The sequence below is a fragment of the Phocoena sinus genome, chromosome 4 (genome assembly GCF_008692025.1).
Source record: "Phocoena sinus isolate mPhoSin1 chromosome 4, mPhoSin1.pri, whole genome shotgun sequence".
In the NCBI taxonomy this organism is placed as follows: Eukaryota; Metazoa; Chordata; class Mammalia; order Artiodactyla; family Phocoenidae; genus Phocoena; species Phocoena sinus.
In genome coordinates, this window is record NC_045766.1 from 48,874,569 (window position 1) to 48,896,790 (window position 22,222).

General features: G+C 41.1%; 1 protein-coding gene across 5 annotated transcripts in view; it reads right to left on the reverse strand.

Annotated features, from left to right (window-relative positions):
* Window positions 1-7,218: 7,218 nt before the first annotated feature.
* Window positions 7,219-22,222, reverse strand: part of TNIK (TRAF2 and NCK interacting kinase) — a 414,569-nt gene continuing 399,565 nt past the window's right edge. For all 5 annotated transcript variants that reach the window (XM_032631527.1, XM_032631526.1, XM_032631525.1 and 2 more), the window contains 6 exons: window positions 20,406-20,540; window positions 16,919-17,019; window positions 14,322-14,471; window positions 11,874-12,033; window positions 11,493-11,632; window positions 7,219-9,071 (listed from right to left, as the gene is read on the reverse strand). In XM_032631527.1, the coding sequence (XP_032487418.1) occupies window positions 8,988-9,071; window positions 11,493-11,632; window positions 11,874-12,033; window positions 14,322-14,471; window positions 16,919-17,019; window positions 20,406-20,540 (770 nt within the window). In that variant the 3' untranslated portion in view covers window positions 7,219-8,987. The remainder of the gene's footprint in view (window positions 9,072-11,492; window positions 11,633-11,873; window positions 12,034-14,321; window positions 14,472-16,918; window positions 17,020-20,405; window positions 20,541-22,222) is intronic.

Below are 22,222 nucleotides of genomic sequence, written 5' to 3' on the forward strand. Positions count from 1 at the left end.
CCTGGCATCTCTTACTAAACGAGTTTAGTAATCCAAGATGACCCGAGATCATGCAGCACTGGGTGTAGGGCTAAAACATTTGGTCAGACCATGATGCTGCTAGTCTGTGTCCTCACGACACCATCTGGCAAATTAACTTTGAACTTTGGAAACCAAGATGACTATTTTTCTTGGCTGGAGGTGATCGTCTTTCAAATTGTTACTGTCATGGAACATGAACTTAGTTGCTTATGGATGTATAAAAACATGTTTTCGGCTTCCCTGGTGGCACAGTGGTTGAGAGTCCGCCTGCCAGTGCAGGGGACGCGGGTTCGTGCCGGGTCTGGGAAGATCCCACATGCCGCGGAGTGGCTGGGCCCGTGAGCCATGGCCGCTGAGCCTGCGCGTCCGGAGCCTGTACTCCGCAACGGGAGAGGCCACAGCAGTGAGAGGCCCGCGTACCGGAAAAAACAAACAAACAAACAAAAAACATGTTTTCAAGCTGGTGATATTCCATTTTAAAGAAAACCAGCACTCAAATATTTTCACATAAATTATTGAAAACTCATTTTAAAATCATTTATGGTATCTATACAACTGGAATTTGTGATGCTTAGATTGTTCACAACGACTGACACCTTGGGCATTTCTCAGCGTCTGTTCCACATTCTCTATCTGTACCTGGAACCAATGCTCTGTATCTTCTGTAAAGGACTCCAGGAATCTACAGCTAAGTACCATGGAATCCAAAAATGGCTTTGGTCCTGGAAAAGATTGATTAAGACCATCACCCTTGCTATTGAGCACGAATTATATGTTATCTTTCATCCCAACAGATTTGTGAAAAGGCATGGAAAATAACAGAGGAACAAAAAAAATTATTTCACTGTTATATTGCTTCATATTACATCATTTCATTATCTTCTTCCTTTATTTTTTAAAATATTTCTTTTATTAAGTGAGCAGGGAAATACATGATTGAACAAATTGAAACTACAAGCGGTGACCTTTACAAGACTGAGTGAAACAATAAATTCGTCAGAAGGCATGTGTCAATTTCCTACAATAAAACTTCATGCAACAACATTCAGTGGAGCTAAATATATACAGATGTTAGAGGCTGCCCAGGGAAGCCTCAGAACTATTGTCACCTGGAAGAATCGTAAGACCCGAATGTCATTAGGCTTTCTTGAAGCTGCATTTGGCAGGAGAATACCTTTAATGTTGTTTATTTCTTGTTTTAGAAAAAAATTTGTTGTTATCATTTTTAAACATTTAGACCAGAAAACAAAATTCAGTATCCTCTTCCCACTTCTAGTAACTCTGTACTTATTGCACTGCCAGTAGCTTAAAATCGATCATTATCTGTATAAATGTAATGGTTTTGAAATACATTTTTCTCAAGGTTCTATATGACAGCCTCTCTTCCAACCCTGCAGCCTGGCCTGTTAAGATGATTCATGGAGCAAGAAAGTACAGCCAGGATTATAGCGAGGTGTTTTCCATCCACAATAGCCTTCCAGGAAAGGAAATCCATTAGGTTTTCCATATCTACATGAAAGCAGACCTATGCTTTTATGATATAGACTTTGGACACAGCTTTTTGTTTTGCTATTGAAATGAAAATGAACTTTTAGTTTTATACCTTAATAAAAAATCCCCAAACTCTGTTATTTATTTTCATTCATTCGTTCATCTGATAAATACTTACTGAGTGATTACTATTTGCCAGGCATTATTATATGTATTTGAGATAGGCCAGTGAACGGACTAGATGTTGATAAGCGCTATGAAAGGCAGAGACTAAGTGGGGGATTGGAAATTATTTTATATAGGTCTCTGATAGTTTAGGGATATTTGTGCAGAGACCCAAAGGAAGTGGGGGAGCACATGATACAGATACATGAATGGAGAGCTTTCCAGACAGAGGAAACAGCCAGGGCAAAGACCCTGAGACAGGAGCATGCTTTGAGGGTCTCCTGGGTAAAGCAAGGAGGGCAGTGTGGCTGGAGCAAAGTGAACTACGGTAACAGTAGATGAGGTCAGAGAAGTGGTAGTGGTGGTTGGGAATGGAGCAAAGGCTAGGTCAGATTTATTAGGGCCTTATGGGCCACTGTAGGACGTCGACATTCTGAGTGAGATGGGAAGACACTGAGCACTTGAGCAGAAAAGTGGCCTAAACTGGTATATTAGTGGATGTTTTAAAAGTGTCATCTCAGGTAAAATGTGGCATGGTCTCAGCTTGGATTATGGGTATTTTCTAAAGTGGGCCGGTGCGGGGGAATAAGGTGTTTTGTTTTTAATGGATTGCATGCAGTATGTGAAAGAGAAAAATGAAGGGAAATGATAAGATCTTCTGGTCTGGAGGAACAAAGTTGCCATTTACTGACACAGAGAAGACTGTAATGGGAGTAGATCTGTAGGTGGGGTGCAAATTAGTGTAGTTTTAAATATGTTGGGTTTGAGATGTCAATTATGCAGCCAATGAAGATGCCAAGTAAGTAGTTAGACATATAAATCGGGCTCTCAGAAAAGAGATTAGGGCTGGAGATAAAAATATGAGTATTGATAAAAATATGATGGTTTTTCAAGCCCCAAGACTAGAAGAGATCACTTAGAAAGGGGATGTCCAGTGCTGGGCACTCTAGGAATTCAGCAAAGGAGACCAGTAAGGAATGGTCAGAGAGGTGAGAGAACACGAGAGGGATGTCCCAGAGCTGAGAAACTATTCAATACTTCAAGAAGGAAGGAGTTATTCCCCGTGTTAAAGACTGCAGGTAAATTAAACGGCACGAAGTCAGAGACCTGGCCATTGCACTTGACAGTGTGGATATAACTGGTGTCCTTGGCAAGAGCTGCTTGTGGTGGGGATGCAAAGCTGATTTGTTTTTTTTTGTGTGAAGGGGAACAGATAAGTAAGATGGCAGTTAGGGATGGTAGTGGGGCCCGGGGTGTTTATAACACAGGAGATTGCAGCATGAATGCAGTGCAGCCCTCCAACAGAATGAGTCAAGCTGGTGACACAGAAGATTTTTGGGGTGATGACCTTTATTTGGTGACAGTGGATGGGATCCACCTGGAGCAAAGGGGAAGAATTGCCTGCTACCAGTTTAGGAGGTGGTGAGGTAATTGGTAAGTTTCACTGTTCAAGATCAGGAAACTGAGTAGCCAGGGATTCTCTTAAGTCGTTCTTGAAATCACCAAGAATTAATCAAGGGTGGTGTTGGAGATGGTGACAGTGAGCTAAGAGCCAAGATACTGAAGCAAAGAGGGGGAGTGACCGAAGGTAACTGGAGAACTTATTGGCTGATGGCAAGAGCTTCAAAGCATTGAAGTGTTGAGAAGGAAGAAGGGATAATAGTCTGGAAGTGGCAATGAAGAACAAGCAGGCGTCCTACTACTATCAATATTTTATTTTTCACATTTTGATAGAGATAACATAAAATAGTATATTCCAGGGTGTGGCAGTCACAGTATGGGAAAACCCCGGCTTAGAACCTATCAGATCATTTCTAACTACAGCTTGGAACAAACTTAGACAACAGTAACTGAAGGCTTTTTGAATGCAGGGGAAAAAAAATACTTGAAAGTAACCAAAAGGTTCAGACTAGAAAATATGCCAAGAAGATTTTCTTCTTTTATACCCTGACACAGGTGAGACTTAGCCAGTTTCAGCACGTTTCTGACAATTTAAAACACTTTAGAAAACTGGAGATTTAAACAATGTAAACACTTGTAGGCATAGCGAAATGATAGTTTTCCCTTCCAATATTATAAATTTGGCATTTCTACAGTTACGTTAACATTGTAAAAAAGATAGCTAAAACGCACAAAAATAGTTTCACAACATCCAATTTTAAACTTCATCCAAGCTGTCATCCTTTTTTGTTTTTTCCTGCTGCAGATTTATTTCTTGCTGTCACCTAACACTTGAAATTCTGATTCAGGGTGATGTCTGAGGTTTTTAAATAAACCATAATACAGAATTACTATTCCTTAATACTAACCCCAGGGGAAGAGATAGGAGGAAGAGGCAGCTGGGGCATGGATATTTGCTATGGACAAACAATGATCCATTGCTGGAAATGAAAACTCACCTTCCTCGAGTATTTGCCCAGCCTCAACGGTGCAATGCAATTTAGTGTGATAAAAACAAAGCATCAAAACCAAACCCTATCATGCAAGGAGTTGAGTTAGTTTGAAGATATCTACACAAAGCAAAAATCTGGAAACTTTAGAGCATTTCTATTTTAAACTGTATTTTCTAGTCTTCATCCAAATATTTGGCATCATGGACAGAGTCAAAGATTTTGGTCTGAATTTAGAATATCTCGAAACTTATCCAGGGATTTTTGCTTTTAAAATGCTTTTATGAGTTTTATTTTGGTGCATTCTGGCATTTTCTGGAATGACAGCCCTAGAAGAATGAAGTTCAAAGCAGAGAGTTATGGTCTCATACTGTTTGATGCTATGCAAATTTTTGAATATTCTAATTGTCTATGGAAAAAGTCCCAGAACAATGAATGATACAGTATGCAAATCAAACAACACTAGAAAATATTTGGTAGACATGTACAAATGGTCGGTTATGAACTTGCAAATTCTCAGGAGGTTTTCTTTTTTGCTGGAGCTTCTGAAAGAAGATCAGTTTATACCCATTTTGGGACCCATAAAAGGAGAGCAGCACATTTTAAGGTTCTCAGTATTGCAGTCCCGATCAAGGCCAAAATGTAATGGTATTTATGAGAAACGCTGGCAGGTAAATGAAATCAAATTCAGATTTTTGGATTTTATTTTGTAACTGTATAGTCTCAGGGAAGCCAGCTTTGGATGTGTTTGTTACCCTTTGATACAGTTAGATTTAAAATTTTGCGGGAGGAACTAAAAGGTAACTCATAATTCACAGAAACTGTTGAGATGGTCAGAACATAGAATCAGGAGACTTGGGAACATCGGGAGCATGGCAGGGTCATTCAGAATTGCCATCAGCATGTTGGCATATGGATATTCTCCTATTTTCCTCCGGAAGGTTAAAAAAAGTTTGACCAGTAACTGCATCTTCTTTCTTAAAAATAATGTAGCACATCTTATACCTGAAAGCAGTCAGCACAAATGCAAGTGATGCCTATTCAAGCAGACTTTCAAAGACAGCACACACTGTTAACACAAATAGCTCTTCAACACTTCAAGAATACAGTGACAGGAAGTGGGACACATACTAGTAGGGAAAACATTTTTTTTTTTTTTTTTTTTAACTTCATGGAATGTGAGGTCAGACTTCAGCCGCTTCTTGTCTGGCAATGGACAAAACCAAAATGGCTCCGGCCTGAATTTCACATCTCTTTCTAATCTACGGCACAGGAGGGACCAGAGACACCAATTACCAATAAGTCACAAGAGCAGACAGAAAACTGTTAGGAGGTCTTGACAACCAGGAATTAAGATGCTTTTAAAAAATGTGTACTTGATGCAACGTATGTAAGAAGCGTGTCTTGGAAAGCTGTGTCAAAGTGTTAGAAAAATGGAGTCCCTGTTTGAGTGGCCTTGTGGGATGTCATCTGTGCCTTAACCTATACCGTTGCGGTAGCTCTAAGCCTTCTTGAAGCACTGTTCGAAAGTCTTCAAGAAAAATGATATCTAAATAGAGTCATTAGATTTTATGTGGCACTTGGTGCAAGCTGTCTTCACTTATATTGTGTGCAAGGACAACGGTCTGAATGTAATTGGCGTGGAGAGAGAGTACTCTCCCCATCTGAAGGGGTCTTACAGGTCCGCTGTTCCCACTACCCACTGCATGGAGGAATCTTCTCTAGCGTCCCCGACCAGCACTCAGCAATGATAGTCACCTGACAGACCCCGGCCCACGACGATGGTGTGAGCAGCTGCAGTGGATTGTACTGCATGAGTATCACTTGAGAGTAGCAAGGACAGAAGAGATCTAGAGAAACTTAACTTTGAGGGAGAGAGGGCTCAGTTTCTCTTTGTATAGAAATCTTCATAAAAATTTCTTTGGTCTTGAAACTAGTTTCAGTTTTTAGTTTTATTTTTTCCTGCTGGGGATTTTATCTCTAGAACTGGCTCATTTTATTTTTAAGATGATATTAAGGGGGATGAAAAGCACACCACCCCCTCAACCCCTGGCCGCCCCCCCCCCCAAAAAAAAGAATAAAGAATGAAAGCAAACCAAAACGTTGGGAATTGTTACGGCCCAAGAATAGTTATTCTGAAATATTCTGCATGACCTAGGCCTCAGTATTTCAGGGCTAGGGCCAGTCCTGATGGAGGAAAAATGTATTTTTGGAGATAAAAGCTTCAAAGAACTCTTTAGAAATCTTTTAAGGAGCACAGCTTTGTGGGGGGCCCTTGTTAAATTTGGTTTTGCCTTGTACTCTCTGTGGAAGATATTTGTACAAAAATATAAAAGGCATGGCTTTGATGTTTAACGTCTGTGTTTTATTGTTGTTGGCACCAGAAAAGCTCATGTTCTATGTTATGTCACTGTACATACTGTAACAAGACTGCATTAATATTGTTCTCTTCATGAGTTTTTGTTTCAATGAATCTAGGCTTTAAAAAATACATTCACAAACTACCTTATGTTTAAACACAATGATTCCCTTTTATTTCTTAACTGTACCCAAATCCCACAATAAAAAAAATCATTTAAAGCTGTGTGTTTCGAACTTACCACTTAGAAATCAAAACAAAACAAAACATAAAAACAAGATCAGTTTGCAACATAATTAAAGAAAGCTTCTGGTTTAAAATATCACAGCAGCAATATAAAGAGCTGGTGGCAATCACATGCGGGGATGAGACCCAAATCAATATATCTTGTCCGCGTCAGCATCCAATTACAGTAGCTGCTAAATTCAATCCAAACGTTATTGCTGAATTTGTTGCAGGAATTTGTGAAGGTAATACTGTTTAGCAGCAGAACCTTAGCAGTAAAAATGAGAACGGGAGGATATCATTGCTTCTGAGCACTAAAGGGACCACGATGAGGACATCTTGGTGATTGCCTGAAGATAATCCTCAATTCCATTCCTGTGTTACCTGCTTAAAATAAATGCAAATGACAACCACCTTTACAGGAGGGGCAGAATCATCTATAACAGAACTAGAATATTTCCCCTTCCCTGTTTCCCCCCTTGCCCAAGCCACCAGATTGAAATGGCGCCATTTTCCTAATGTGTATTTCGTTCTCATTAATAGTACATCAGCTGCTCACGTATTTAGGCAAAATCAGTAGGATCATAGATTTTTTTTTTTTGATCTCTTTAGAGTAATTGTTTTCTCCAGAAACGAGCCACATTAGTTTTGTTGTTGTTGGATTTTTTTTTTTTTTTCAATTTTTCAAGAGGAACAATTTGGTCAACTACTGTTTTATTTTAAAATATTAAGTGCACCTGAGATTGCCAGTTGAGCTCTCTATATGTCTCCTGGAGATAACCCTGCTGTGATGAACAGTGAAACAAAACAAACGAAACGAGGTAGGTTAAAACAGGAAGCGCAACACAGATATCGTTTTGCAACACCTTGATACCACAGGCGGCCATGCTGGTAGCTTTGGAAAAAAAAATCCCAGACAGTCATGTAAAAGTTCGAATCATCCGCGTAAGAGTCTATAAGGACACAAGTCAACCTGAACGAAATACATACAAATTCTGCACAAATGTTGTTTACCGTATGTTGGGTAATTTGGAGGAAGGTAAAATGATTAGGGTCTCAGAATTTTGGCCAAAGCCTTGCTTTCTAGTTCTATAACATCTGAACCAACGATGCCCGCTGGGTCTCAGGCAGGCTTAGTAGTCTAGTCCCTTCTCTCACCAACCCAGAGAGGAGGACACAGGCAGCTCAGAAACATTTATTATTATTATTTTTTCAGTCACAGTTTTCATCTTGGGAAAGTGGCACCCTCAGGAGAACGCTGGGAACGACCAGAGCCTGGATCTTATTTATTCTCCAATTCCCAGAAAGAACAAAGTCTTAACTCCTAACGAAGCCCGAACAGAGTGACCCCTTAGCTGGGAAGTTTTGTGCATTTGGAAAAAAAAAAGTGTGTGTGTGTATATACATTTTTAGCTTGTTTCCAGAAGCTCTTTCTGTCTGACCCCCTCTGTCATCCCATCGTTTGCCCTGATCTGTTGCATAATCGCTGAGGCAATGCTGTATTATAGAGTCCCTCATTCACTAGAGCCAACTCAACTCAATGGCACTGCTGTCCCATTCAACACACTCTGTTCTGTACAGGGCCATATAAAATAGGGCCTGCCAGACTCACAGAAATGGTATTTGATTTTATTAGTCTAAGGCTAGTAGTTTAGCCATTTAAAATCTATTTCCCGAAAGTGGGGAAAACTAGTATTTTTCTTCTCTTTTAAAAATCCATTAGCAGTTGCTATGAAAAAGCAACCTTTTGGGTTTGTGAAGGCAAAAGAGTTCTACAATTACCCCACTATGTAGTTATGGCCTTCAGTGTAAAGAGATAAGGTACATTTATTGTGCTGTCTCTCACCATTCGAAATTGGAAATTTTACAACACATTGTATACTTAAAGCTAGCAGGCAGACAGAATTAAAAACAGACATTTTCTCAGTATGCATTCTTTCCCCATTCTTACAAAGTAAAGGGGTAAAGAAAAAAGGTAAAAAAACGAAACAAAATAAAACTCAAAAACCCACCAGAACACAGCTTAATCATAAGAGCACACAATATTTGTTTCTATCCCTAACTCCGAAGAGCACATGGTCCACCTCTGTCCACAGACAACGCAGCATTCTTGGGGATCTCCTGGAAATTCCTGCCACCTTTTTCTCTCCTTCTCAACCAGGCTGCAACATTGAAAGATGGACTGTACTGGGACGGGTGGAGGGAGAGGAAAAGGGTAAAGTGGTATGGTCAACCAAGCCTTCTGATTCTGCCTCTAGACTGGCATAAGTCCACATGAGTTATGTTCTTTTAAATTAGAAATAACGCCATGAAGATAAGTGCCAAGTGCTCTTCTGTTACCAGTTCATCATGGAATTTCTGTTGAGGGTCATGAAAAACACTTGGCTACTTCCTCCAGATCGCACGGATGCAAAAAATACCTGTTTGAAATTAAAAAGAAGTTAGTTCAACTGCATGGTTTCTTTCCCTCTTTTCTTCAACCGTCCATCCATTTTCTCTCACATGTCCTATCCTTGCCATGTGTCAGCTCTTAAGACTTAATGGCTGGTGTTTATAAAGTGCCTTTTAATTCAGTGCAACCTCTGTAAACATTCCTGCCTTTATTCCTATGAAGGTTACTATGACTGACTGTGGCATCGGCCTTCAGGGACCCAGAAGGGGCTATATCTTGACTTGTTAACAACCCTTTGGGCGCTCACTTTTTACAAGGGAGTTTCGGGCTAGGATAATATGCCTGGATTTCTGGTCTAGGACACAACACGTCCTTTGTTAATTTCTGGAAAGCCACAGGGGCTCCCCTTTTCTCTCCCCTAATAACAAGAGGGCAGACTTCGGGAATGAAGAGAATCCTCTCACATTTCCAAAGTCAAGGGGGAATTTGGGGCCTACTGACTACTATACAACTTCATTTCTCAATTAAGAAAAAAAAAATAAGTGGTTCTGGTCAGAGAGGGTAAGGTGTTTAATGCCTATTCACTTTGGCATTCCAAGAGTTAATGCTTGGTTTCTCTGCTGATGAATGCATATCCTAGGCCAAAGGAGATCATGGCATTAGTAAGGAGAACCACAGTCCATTCGGTCTGGGTCTGCTAAATCATCTCATCAAATGACTGAGAGAAGCGAGCAAAATTTGGGGTACTGCTTGCTTGAGCTGAACATCAGTGAACCACTGCCCAGCAAAATAATATTCTGGGCTGTGGCCCAGTCCTTCAGTCAGCCAACACCAAACTTTGGTCCAAGGCATTTACTTTTGTCATTAGTATAAAGTCTCTGCTACTTCATTCCCACAGTTTCTTCAGAAGAATGCTGTCTCTCCCAACAACTTCTTCGGAAGTTCTGTGGAAATGCTCACCTTTCAGCTAATGCTACATATGTAAGTAAAGCTACTGTTAGGGTCAGTGAATCAAAACGGGGAAGCACAGAGGACCCATGGGAACACAATGAGGGACAGAAAGGGCTGCTGCTCTCTCCAGGTTCTGCGAGCCCTGGCTCTAAACCTCAGGCCCCAGATGCTGGTGTGGTCCCAGCCTGCTGCTGAGGGTGTGGTCGTGACTTGAAATTGGCTTTCTGGGGTGGGACTTCAATGAACTGGAGTGTGGGTGTCCGTGCCCAGATCGCTCCTAGTCTTATGATTCCCAGAGACTAGGCGGGGGCTGGAATTTTACTAGGGGTCAGGTCTGTTTTCTGGTGTATTCCGATAAGGGCCTGGGACCATCCTTGCCATCCCCAGCTGTTGTCCACCCAGACCACACCAGACCATACCAGGTCAGAGTAGTTGGCTACTCCAGGGCCAGACTAAGACCAGCCTGGCTTCTGGGGAACGGGAGTGAACCAAGAGATGCAGGTCTGTTCAACCTGTCACGTTCTTTTCTATAGATGTTTATGTCTGCTGTTTTGGGGACAGCATTTCTAAGTTGGCCATAGTCCCAAAGGATGAATTCACAAATACAGAAGAGCTTAGCTACTAAAAACTCTGGGATAGTCTACAGGGAGGGCAAGGCAGAAGCAGCACTGCTGCAGAACACGCCTTCTGGGCGACTGATCATGCCAGACGAACACTGCCGATTTCACTGGAAAACAGTCCCCCTATGACACTTCAGAAGAAACATGGCTGGAATGACACAAGACATGGCACTAGTTGAGTTTGCGATTGTGCATTCCTTAAGGTATGGGTGACACTTTTAAAAAGTTTATATTTCTACATGTCAAATGTTTTACATTTAAAATCGAATATAATGTGATGGGTTACGTCCCAATAATGATTTTGTGAAACGTCTAAAAGTGGGGTATAAAGTTGACCCACTGTGAGATGACTAATGAGAGGCCGGCTCTTCTAAGTGCTTAGGAGAATTTGGGTTATTTGCTGAGTCATCTTAAGGCCTGCAAGCCACACAAGTTACAAAGAGTTTACAAGAAATTTTTTAGATGTTTTTTATGTCTTTTTTTTTTTTTTTGCAGTACGCGGGCCTCTCACTGTTGTGGCCTCTCCCGTTGCGGAGCACAGGCTCCGGACACGCAGGCTCAGCGGCCATGGCTCAAGGGCCCAGCCGCTCCGCGGCATGTGGGATCTTCCCGGACCGGGGCACGAACCCGTGTCCCCTGCATCGGCAGGCGGACTCTCAACCACTGCGCCACCAGGGAAGCCCTTATGTCTTTTTTGATGCGTGAATAATATATTTTGAGGGTTCACATGAATCAAACCAAATAATGCCATTTCAAGATAATATTGATTGTTTAACACAGATGTGATTCAAATCAGTATAAAGGAAAATGAAGGTTTCACAGGTACCTGGTGGTCTCTTAAAATGCAAACACTAATGCAAATGTTGAAACGGATTTACCTTATCATTTCTTTCACATAGAAACTTTAACCTTTGAGCTCGCTTATGCATAAATACTCCATCCAAATGTCCTGTTTCCACTGACCGGATCTCAATAGCTTTCTCGCCCCAGCCCATTATCTGATTGGAATGAATGTAGGCTGTCAAAAGGAATTTCCAAAACTGCATTAAAAACATTAGATGGGCAATAACTCACAGCATCTGTTCACATCTTAACCACAAAAATGACAAACGACTTGAGATAAACAGACAAAGCAAGTCTTACAAGTGTTATTCACAGACTTTTTTTTTTGTGGAATCAAATGGTTGTTTCACATTTCTTGACTTTCGTTTCATTTGGGGGGTGTAACTGCTGAAGGAGATAAGGAATGGTTAACCTACCCACAGACGTGGGCATTTCTCCCCATTGGAGCACCACATCCTTAGTTATCCGGCCGTAGGTGTTTACATACACCCCCTCATCCTCATAGCAAACAAGCATTTCCATTCCATCTGTTTTAGGCAAGATGACAATGGCATGAGGAGTAATATTGCCCTGAATCTAGAAGACAAAGAAAGGCCAGGCATTATTCTTTTAAAAAATAAGACAGTATCTTAGCTATTAATCTCTAAGAATTGCAAAGAAAAAAAAAGAGTTTTTTCTTTTCCCTTTTCCATTTACATTCTAGAGACTGACGTTTTGTTTTGCTTAATTTAACCACCGACCTGTCAAATACCCTGGTAAATACAAACTTAGGCACTAGGTTGAGAATGCAATTTACCTGTTCTAAAAGCAACAACTACAGCTATGGAGCACCTGCCCTGTGCCAAGTGTGGGCCCTTTCCATGTATAACTTCTGGCCTTTAAAACAGCTCCCCATGCTAGATATTTCTGCCTACAGATGAAGCAACTGCGCCTCAGAGGGGTTATGTAATTTGACCAAAGCTGCACTAGGATATGGTGGTAGAATTGGGATTTGAGCACATTCCCGTGGACATTGAAAATCTCGTGTTTTCTATCTACTTGCAAAAAAGATGAGGAGAATGCAATCCAGTTGGATCTGATGGAAAGAGCCCAAGTGGGGCCAAAAGGTGGGACCAAAACAGGCTATGAACAGTCCATACAGATAGTTTATCTGGGTGCCTAAATTAGTCCCCTACATACGAACCTTCAAGGTGTGAACTTTCCAAGGTGCGAACGTGTGTTCGCATGTCCAGCATTCACGTGCCTGGTGTACATTGTGACGTGCGTGCATCCTCTACAAGTGGTTGTGCTTTTGTGTACTTTACTTTTACAGTACTGTATAGAGTACACTAGTACAGTATCATTATTTCAAGCCCAGGAGGTCCGGAAGCAAGAGTAAAAGCAGCAGTGATGTAGCTGGTACTGCTAAGGAGTGCCAGCTGTTGTGCTGTACTACTGTACCTCTCAAGGCACTGTACTGCCAGATTAAAAATGTTTTCTCTATTTTTTGTGTTTGTTTTTTATGTATTATTTGTGTGAGAAGTATTATAAACCTATTACAGTACAGTACTATATAGCCGATTGTGTTAGTCGGGTACCTAGGCTAACTTTGTTGGACTTATGAACAAACTAAACTTACGAACTTGCTCTCGGAACGGAACTCGTTCTTATGTAGGGGACTTACTGCAGTCCAAAGTAATGGCTTGTTGAGAAAAAATTTAAAAATGACCGTTCACTAAAAAAAAAAAATCATACTATTCAGATAAGTGTAGATTGACTTGTTCTGGGAAAAGAGACGTGGTGTCGCTGCGATCCCCTGGTTGAGAATGTCATGGCCGTCCAGTGGGTACATGGTGGACAGGAATGAGGGGATGGAGGGTGATGATGGGGACAGCCCGGTCCCCTCACCAACAGCACGGGCTGTGAGTCCTGTGTGCACATACACACACGAGAAAAGCTGTAATGTAACAACCAATGACGTATGTGTGCCGTGCCCCAAAACAACTTTTTTCAATTCTTGTGCTCCTTTGGAGCAAAGTCTTTAAAGTCTCAAAATACCAAACAGTAACAGATTAGGTCTCAGACGTTGCTGACGAATAATTTCTACTGTATGCTAGCCTTGGGACTACACACGTTAGAGGAAACAAAATTTACACTGCATTCACCCTACTACATGAAACCATGGGCAGCACGTCCCTTAAAAGTCACGTTTTAGGCAATGTGTCAGTATAGTAATAGTAATAGTACAATTTGCAGGGCCCTGTGCCAACTACTTTAGATGTAGGACCTCACTTAATGCTGACGATAACCCTATGTGATAGGTCCTCTTAGCCCCATTTTACAGATGTGAAAGCTGAGGGTTGGACAGGCTGCCTAATGTGTCCACTATTGTAAAGCGAATACATGCAAGAGCCAGAGCAGGTGCTCCAGGGTGTCTGATTCCGCCACGTGACACTGCCCTCCACTTGAAGAGAGGAACGATAGCAGAAAAAGGATCACTGGACTTCTCCCACATAAAATGAAGCAATCTCCTTCAAAAACTAAAGATAGAAGCTCATCTACTATAGTCTTGCTTAAAAAACAGAATCTATGCCCTTGAACAAAAACCACTGTACGTATTTTAATGTAAAATCCAATGAGACAACATGTCCAGTAAATGGCAAATAATTGCTATTACGTGTTACTCAATTTTAAGCAGCCATAAAAATCAGTTAAAGTTACATGTTTTATGACTTAAAAGCCTCATCTATTTAGTGAAGACCATAAGTCCATCTGCTTTATTGATTAGTAAAAGTTAGCATGACCTCCACTAAAAATGCACAAAAACAAATCTATACACACAGGTTGTGGAACAGAGTCTTGACAGTCTGCTTCCAGGAACTTACATGAGATGGTATGTAGATATCATAAGAGTTTCCTGAATCAACATCAATTACATGGAAACCAGTGTGTGAACCAAAAATAACCTTTAATCTTTGACCTTCTTCTACTGTGAGATCAACAAGCAGTGGCTTGTGCTGGAGATCTGCAAAAGACTTTAAAAATCACCCCATGAGTACCCACATCATTCAAAGACGTTACCTTAATAAATTTTTCCTTTAGCCATTTCCTGTGGAAGTTAATGTCTGACTTTCTTAAATTGAAAAGCTAGGAAATCTTTCTTTCAATTTTAGGGCTATTCATATTCTGACTCTGGGAGGAAGAGTCTAGCATCCATTTGTTCCCCTTTTTCTACCCCTTGTGCTCCAGGGCAGCGAAGCTGGTTGACAGTTGTCTGTTTTTATAGTGTCATCATATATTAAAAATTTGGTGGGCTTCCCTGGTGGTGCAGTGGTTGAGGGTCCGCCTGCCGATGCAGGGGATGCGGGCTCGTGCCCCGGTCCGGGGGGATCCCACATGCCGCGGAGCGGCTGGGCCCGTGAGCCATGGCCGCTGAGCCTGCGCGTCCGGAGCCTGTGCTCCGCAACGGGAGAGGCCACAGCAGTGAGAGGCCCGCGTACCGCAAAAAAAAAAAAAAAATTGGTGTCTGGGTGCTGCTGTTCTTCCCTGTTTATTTCTGGCCTTTTCCCCAAGAAGAAGGTCCAGTCACCTCTCTGGCCCCTCTCCTTCCCAAGGGACAGCCAGGCCCAGGCATGGCTACTACCTTTTCAGAGACAGACTGGGTGGGCAGGTGGGCCAGCCCTGTGCTCAGCCTGTTCAGGGTTAACAGGCATGCTCTGGTTCTGACTCTCCTGGGTGAGTGAGTACACATCAGGCTGGCGCTTTCTCTAAACTTAACGTTGAGATCTGAGACTTGGGTTTGGGCGATAGAGGACGGTGGGGATGATTCATCTCAAGACTCACGGCTTACGCTGGCTAGCTGGGTTTAAAAGGAAAAGAAAAAAAGAGCTCCAGCCACGTTTATCAGAGTTCTGTGTGTGAGACTCCAGAGTCTAAGCCCCAACTAACTGTCAAGTGTTTCTCTGTTTTCCTCTGCCATTATTTAATCCACACTCCACCTGTATTGGCCTTGAAGTCTGGGCGAGAATCTGTGAAACCACAAGTGCCTCGGCTATCATGTCACCGTCACCTAAGAGACCCCTCCCTCCTTCTCTTTTGCTAACATCATTCTCATATATGGGAGGTTCAAGCCTCATCTCCTTGCCCCACGGGAGGGCTCGACCCCCTGCCGGCTCCAGTCTTCCCTCTTTCTAGGTTGGCCATGGTTTGCTCAACAAAGCATTTTGCAGTCAATCCTGCACTTTGGCTAGTACACTGATGACAGTAACTTCAGAACCGGAACAGGGACAGGATCTTGACTGAAAAGCTTTTGTGAAGAGAGATTTTGGCGGGACAGCAGCACCGCTGTAGCTGTCAGGAGTCATCCCTGAAGTGTTATTACTAACCCAATGCATTCCAAACATTTCTCTCCATAAAAGCGGGGTTAACGAGTGGGGCCCATTTCGCATCTTCCTGAGCACATCACAAATGAACTCCTTGCCCTGCTAAAGGAACAAGATAGAAGCGGGGGTGATTCAGCCCTGAAGAGGGCTTTGTAATGTTCCCAAGGCAGCTTCTGCCCTCACGGGGCATATGTGGCCACAGAAAATATATAAAGGGTCAAAGAAAGATAATAGTCATAAAGGTGGGGAGAAAAAGTGAGGGCCAAGGAGATATAAAGAAAGAGAGAGATGTAGGCAGAGAGTAAGAATGAACAGAAGGTAAATTCACACTGGCTATGGGTAGACTGTGCAGCTCTGAAAACATCAGAGTGCCTGTAAGTACTGGTCCTTCTGGCATTTGGGGGTCAGCTTTCATGATCTGGAGTCAACGGGACCAGCATTTCCCCATCCTACTTCTGTCGAAGCTCATGAGTTATCAAGCCAACCACAGTGGGTACAGACTTAGACAAGATAAAAAATGAAACAGCAATGAAAATTGAAGGATGCAGAGAAACTAGGCCATTTCCATATGTGACTACATTCAGTATTCATTTCAGAGAAGTCCAACAGCAATGGGGATATATGAGCATCAAGTGAGTTTTAGCGACTTTTCCCCAAAAGGTTTACAAGGATTATAAGATTTAGAGACTCAGTTCAGTCTTGAGATTCAGTGCTGTTTGCTGTCGGTCTGCCTTTTTCAGACGAAATATCAAGAGAGTGCCCTAGTTAGGTGGGTGTATAATAAATCTCATTGCCTAATATCATAATGAATGCTTTGCCTGGTAACCATTCCATGCTAAATGCCACTTAGAGATGACGGTGCATAGACCTGAAATGGAGGAGGGTGTACCCAAATTTTAATTTGACTAATTAACAGTATTTACTAATACCTAGTCTTTACTTTTAGAATAACAAATAAGAGCTCCTACACTTTTAAAAGAGGTTTATTATATACAGAAAAATTGGTACTAGTGTATGTGTAAGTTAACCACTGTTAACTGATGGGAACCTAAACTATACAAAAAAACAAGCCCTTGTTAGGTAATCACATGCCTACTTACCTTAAATGCCATGAACTTATGATATGGTTTAGGAGCCCAAGCATATATCTCCACAGCATTCTTTAAGGCAATCACCAAGAATTTGATCCTTTCATATTTGACTGTAATAGAAAAATTATGAATTAAAATAGTTCATTAATTTATTCAAGTTTTTGTATTAAAGAATGTGTAAACCACTATATATATATATATATATATACACACACACACACATATATATCATCCTGATTGAGGGTAATGCTCTGGTGTGGGATGTTCTCATAGATACAGATTTAACTTCCTTTAATGTACTTGGTTTGCAGGATACCTGGGGCCTTTTGCTTCATACTGAAGGCTCTTTTCTTCATCTAAAGATGTAACTGGCTTAGGACTGCCTCTAAGCACTAGGTCTAGATGTGAATTACTTATTGTAAGAAGAATCTGTATAAAAATCCTTCATGTTTCCTTGCCTGGCTTTTATGTTCACCCACATATAAGCAGCTGAGAGCCAGTATGGCAAGATGGTAGAAAAATCAACAAATGGGTAGAGACATAATGGCTGCTGTTCGCTTATTATTCAAATTTGGATTCCAGTTATTAGGAATTCAAAAAGGACCAGTGCCCTTAACATGAGACCCCAGAGAGATCCCTCTCCCTTCCTGCTATGTGAGGTTATAGGAAAAAGACCACTGTCTATGACCCAGGAAGCAGGCCCTCACCAGATACTGAATCTGCCACCAACTTGATCTTGGCTCTTCTCAGCCTCTAGAGCTGTGAGAAATAAACTCATGTTGTTTATAAGCCAACCAGTCTGTGGTATTCTGTTATAGCAGCTTGAACAGACTAAGACAGTACACATGGCAGTCTTTTTATTTATAAAATGTTTGAACAAACAGAATATTCTGTGTCCTAAAGAATTTAGCCCAAGATAACTGACCAAATTCTTGTTCTCTGAGCTCTTTTTCTGTAGCATGCCTCTCCTGTTTACTATTCTGTCTTTAATATACTTTCAAATACTTCTTCAGCGATTTATTTCCATATATATATATATATATTTTTTTTTTTGCGGTACATGGGCCTCTCACTGTTGTGGCCTCTCCCGTTGCAGAGCACAGGCTCCGGACGCGCAGGCTCAGCAGCCATGGCTCACGGGCCCAGCTGCTCCGCGGCATGTGGGATCTTCCCGGACCGGGGCACGAACCCGTGTCCCCTGCATCGGCAGGCAGACTCTCAACCACTGAGCCACCAGGGAAGCCCTCCATATTTCTAAATGACGTGCTGATAATGTTATTTACAACTTTTTTCAGCTGTAGATATTACCTACTGACTCTGGAGAATGGAAGGGTCTAGTCTCTAATAGCAATCTCCTCTCTCTAGATCTCTCTTTCAAACGTACACATCTCTTCCTCCCCACACCTCCAATATAGTTATATTTACAAGTTTTGGTTAAGTCAATATCCTGTGTTTAAATCATTATTGTTCATAGATGAGGCATGTAGTATACCATTATTATAATTCCTTTCTTGCTTTCAAATTTTTTTCACTTCCTTATTTTCTATGTATCTATCTCTAAGCACATGGAAACTTTCTGTTAGTGCTGTCAGTATAGTCAAATATGGCAGGTAATCTATTAGTAACATTTTATTTTTCTTGTAGGTACCTCTTCCTGAACCCTCCATTGTCCCACTTTGCCTGGACTAATTTCTTTCTCCTTCTCTGTCTCTCTCTCTATATATACACATCCTGCTTGTTCTGTTTCTCTGGAGAGCCCTGGCTAATACAGATGGGTTATAAAATACTAAGTGAAAAAAATTTTTCTGTTAGAACTTTGAAAGCCTTGCTCCATTGTCTTTTTTCTTTTCTCTTGGCTGTGCTGCACGGCATGTGGGATTTTAGTTCCCTGACCAGGGATCAAACCCTTGCCACCTGCAGTGGGAGCGTGGAGTTTTAACCACTGGACTGCCAGGGAAGTCCCCTCCATTGTCTTCTAACCTTCTAGTACTGCTGTAAGTCCCAGGCCACCTAATTCTGTGTCTATTACATGTAAACTGTTTATTTATTTACTTATAATTTGAAACCTTTAAGAGCCTTCTCATTTCCTGGGTACTGAAATATCATGTTGCTATGTCCTCTTGTGAGTCGTTTTTCATTCATTATACTAGGTACTCAGTGAATCTTTTTAATTTGAGATTTTGAGGTCTTAATTCTAGAAACTTTTCTTGTATTCTTTCTTTGATGCTTTCTTCCCCTTCCACTTCTTAATCTTTTTCCTAAAACTCACGTGACTTATGTTTTGAACCACTTGGACTGAAACTTTTGTTTTCTTACCTATTCTCTCTTTTTTCTTCTCTTTTCATTCTACTTTCTAGGACATTTCTCATGTTTGTCTTTCGACCCTTCTACTGCATTTTTTATTCCTGCCAATATATTTTAATTTCCAAGATTTTTTTCTTGGTCTCTGAATGACAGTCTCCAACCCTGTTCCATCTTTTTAAAAAAAACAACACCTATTCTTCTTTTATGGAAACAGTATTTCTAATCTCTCTGAAGTTATTATATTGATAGTTTCTTTTAAAAATTTTTTGTTCCACTCCTCATTATCCTTGTTTCCTCTAAAGTCCCTTCTTTCTGTTTAAGTTTCCTTCCCATTAGTGGATTTTCCCACTGTCTGCTCTAGTGGGCTTATCGACTGATGGGTTTCGCTTTTAAGGTGGTTAGATAGCATGCTCTTTTCACGGCATTTCAAATATTAGTACCTCAACATCTTTTCTTGCTGGCCATTTAGTTTCTCCAAAGACCATCTTTCAATCTCTTGCTTGGGAGTATAAGCATGGCTGGCAACATTTGGGGTGCTAAACAGGGGAAGGAGGTGTCTGTGTGTGTATCAATGTGTCCTTATAATTCAATATTCCCCATCAACAGATTGGCTGTGCCCACCTTTCATCTTTTGGTGCTGTCAGGGAGGGTGGCTGCCTGACTGGGTTCTGGAGGATTTGCTGTTCATCAACTTTCCAACAATCCTCCCATTTTCGATCCCACCCTCCACCTCCACCTCAGATACACCTGGGACCTCAGGTCCTGGCCCTTTCTGAGTGCTGCTGAGTGACTGGATTGATTTTGATGACTTTCCTCACAGCAGATTTCCTGGTCAGCTAGTTCTGCTCCTCGTCGTCTAACAATTCTTGTTCAATTTTGTTGACATCTCTTATCTGTTTTCTCTTCTCCTGGTCCCTTTGTCCTTGTAGGTTTACAGCACTTTTATTTCTTCATGGTTATTTTAATGGGTCTTTGGGAGCGAGTTCAAACTGGAGCCTAAGACTTTATTCTGAAAGCATTCTTTGAACTTCATCAATCTAACTTTTGGGGGAAATAACGCAAGTATATTTAAGGTTCCAGCAGTGTCTTAAACTGGTCACAAATGCATCATCAATATCTGATGGAAAACAACTAAATGAAACTTAACTGAATAATTTGGATTGAGCAAACAATTCCATGTCTTGAGACTTACCAACTTTGTAATGTATACAGCCTTCCAAGTCCCCAACAGTGATCCAGCCTTGTTTCTTTTCTACTTCTGGGTCATTGTGTAATATTCTGTTTCTTAACCATGAAAGATAGTAAACTCGTAGCTTATTCTTCTTTCCTGTTGAAGTAATAGAACTTTAATTTCAAGGCCCTGAGACAGCTTTTTCTCTCAATCCTTCTCCATCTCCATTTTATTGTATTTATTTTTATTTACACTTGTGTGTGTGTCTGTGTATGTGTGACGGCACAATAACCAGTGTCTCCAGCATCATCAAAGTATTGTCTCTGCCAGAACTTACGATCAAAACAGGTCCAAGTGTTTTGGGCAAATAACCATTGCATAATTTGTCTTTACCTTCTGGTGCTTTCTATTTGAGCAAGGTGCTCTTATTCTCTCCTCCCAGTGCAAAGGGCAGTGTCTGCTCAGTAAGACCTATTTCTGTAACGGAATGGTTGATCAGTGTTCCAAAACATTCCAGATCTAATTACATGAAGGAGTTCTGACAACTGGACATTTTAGCATACTCATGTGTGACTACCTTCTACCCAACAGCATATGTTAATGCAGAGCCCCCCTTACTCGCCTCCTCTATTACTTTAAAGATGACAGCTGGTAGTAGTTTCATTTTACCAAACAGAAAAAGGAATTTCTTAAGGAGATATGAGAAACAAGTTCAATGACAGCAATCAGGGCTCAGAAAATAACCCTTGGACATGTTTACAGTGCTGAGATCCCTGAAAGGAGTGTCAAACAAAAAGAAGAATGGAGAAAAAGATGTATACTTGGAAAAAAACCCACAAAAGTTCCCTTTGGTAAATGATGGGAAAGAGATCATGGACTAAAGAATTCTTAGTATGATAAGGAAACATCTTAAAAACATTGAGGTGTTTTAAATTGAGGAGCAAAATTTAATATATTGAGATTATCTGAGTACCAGATAAGAAGATGTCCCTTGGGGTGGCTTTTCCTAAGTGATCAGTAATTTAAGCCTGTGGGTTATACTTCTTGGGTACTTATTTTCCTTTCACTTCTCTTAGGTGTCAAAAAATGTTCCATATTTTGCAGCTGTGATATATACCAGAAGAAAAGAATTCATTAAAGCATTGCACACTGGATTTGACAGGAGAGTACATTTATAACCTAAATTAAGGGAACCATGTGCAGTTACTATTCCTTTTTATAACCAGAAGCCTTGAATATGCATTGATTTCTATAGCGAGGATGGGCAGGAGGGCTGGTGCTTTCTCCTCTCTGTGCCAACACAGATCCGAGGGCAGTTCAATAAAATTTGGCTTCTGTTTTCATTTTCTTCTTTCCCTACCTATGCACCTCATGATAATAGGAAATGGTTACACTTTTAAAAATGGGATGTGTCACTAACAACATAATGAAGTCTGAACATGGATTTTCTGATATCATTTCCACTTTTGGTAGGTGACTGGCAGATGTACGGTTTTAAATTTGATTTGGGGGTGTTGCAATCAAGAACGCATTACCCAGAATAAAGGAGTACACTGAATTAAACTCAAATGATAATATAAGAAGAATTTACTTGGCGAACCCTTATTTGGGGAGAATAAAAAGAGATGAAACTGAGCATTCAATGGACAGGCAAAAGAGGAAATTGTAGCATCAAATAAGGGCCTTTTCTCAAAACAGAAGTACAGCTGAAGAGTTAAACTTTATTCAAGGTTCAACCCAAGAGGAGCTCTATGTTTCTCTTTGCAAAACAATGGCTGGTTCTCAAACTTGGCTACACAGTGGACACACCTCAGGAGCCATGAAAGCTTCTGAGACCT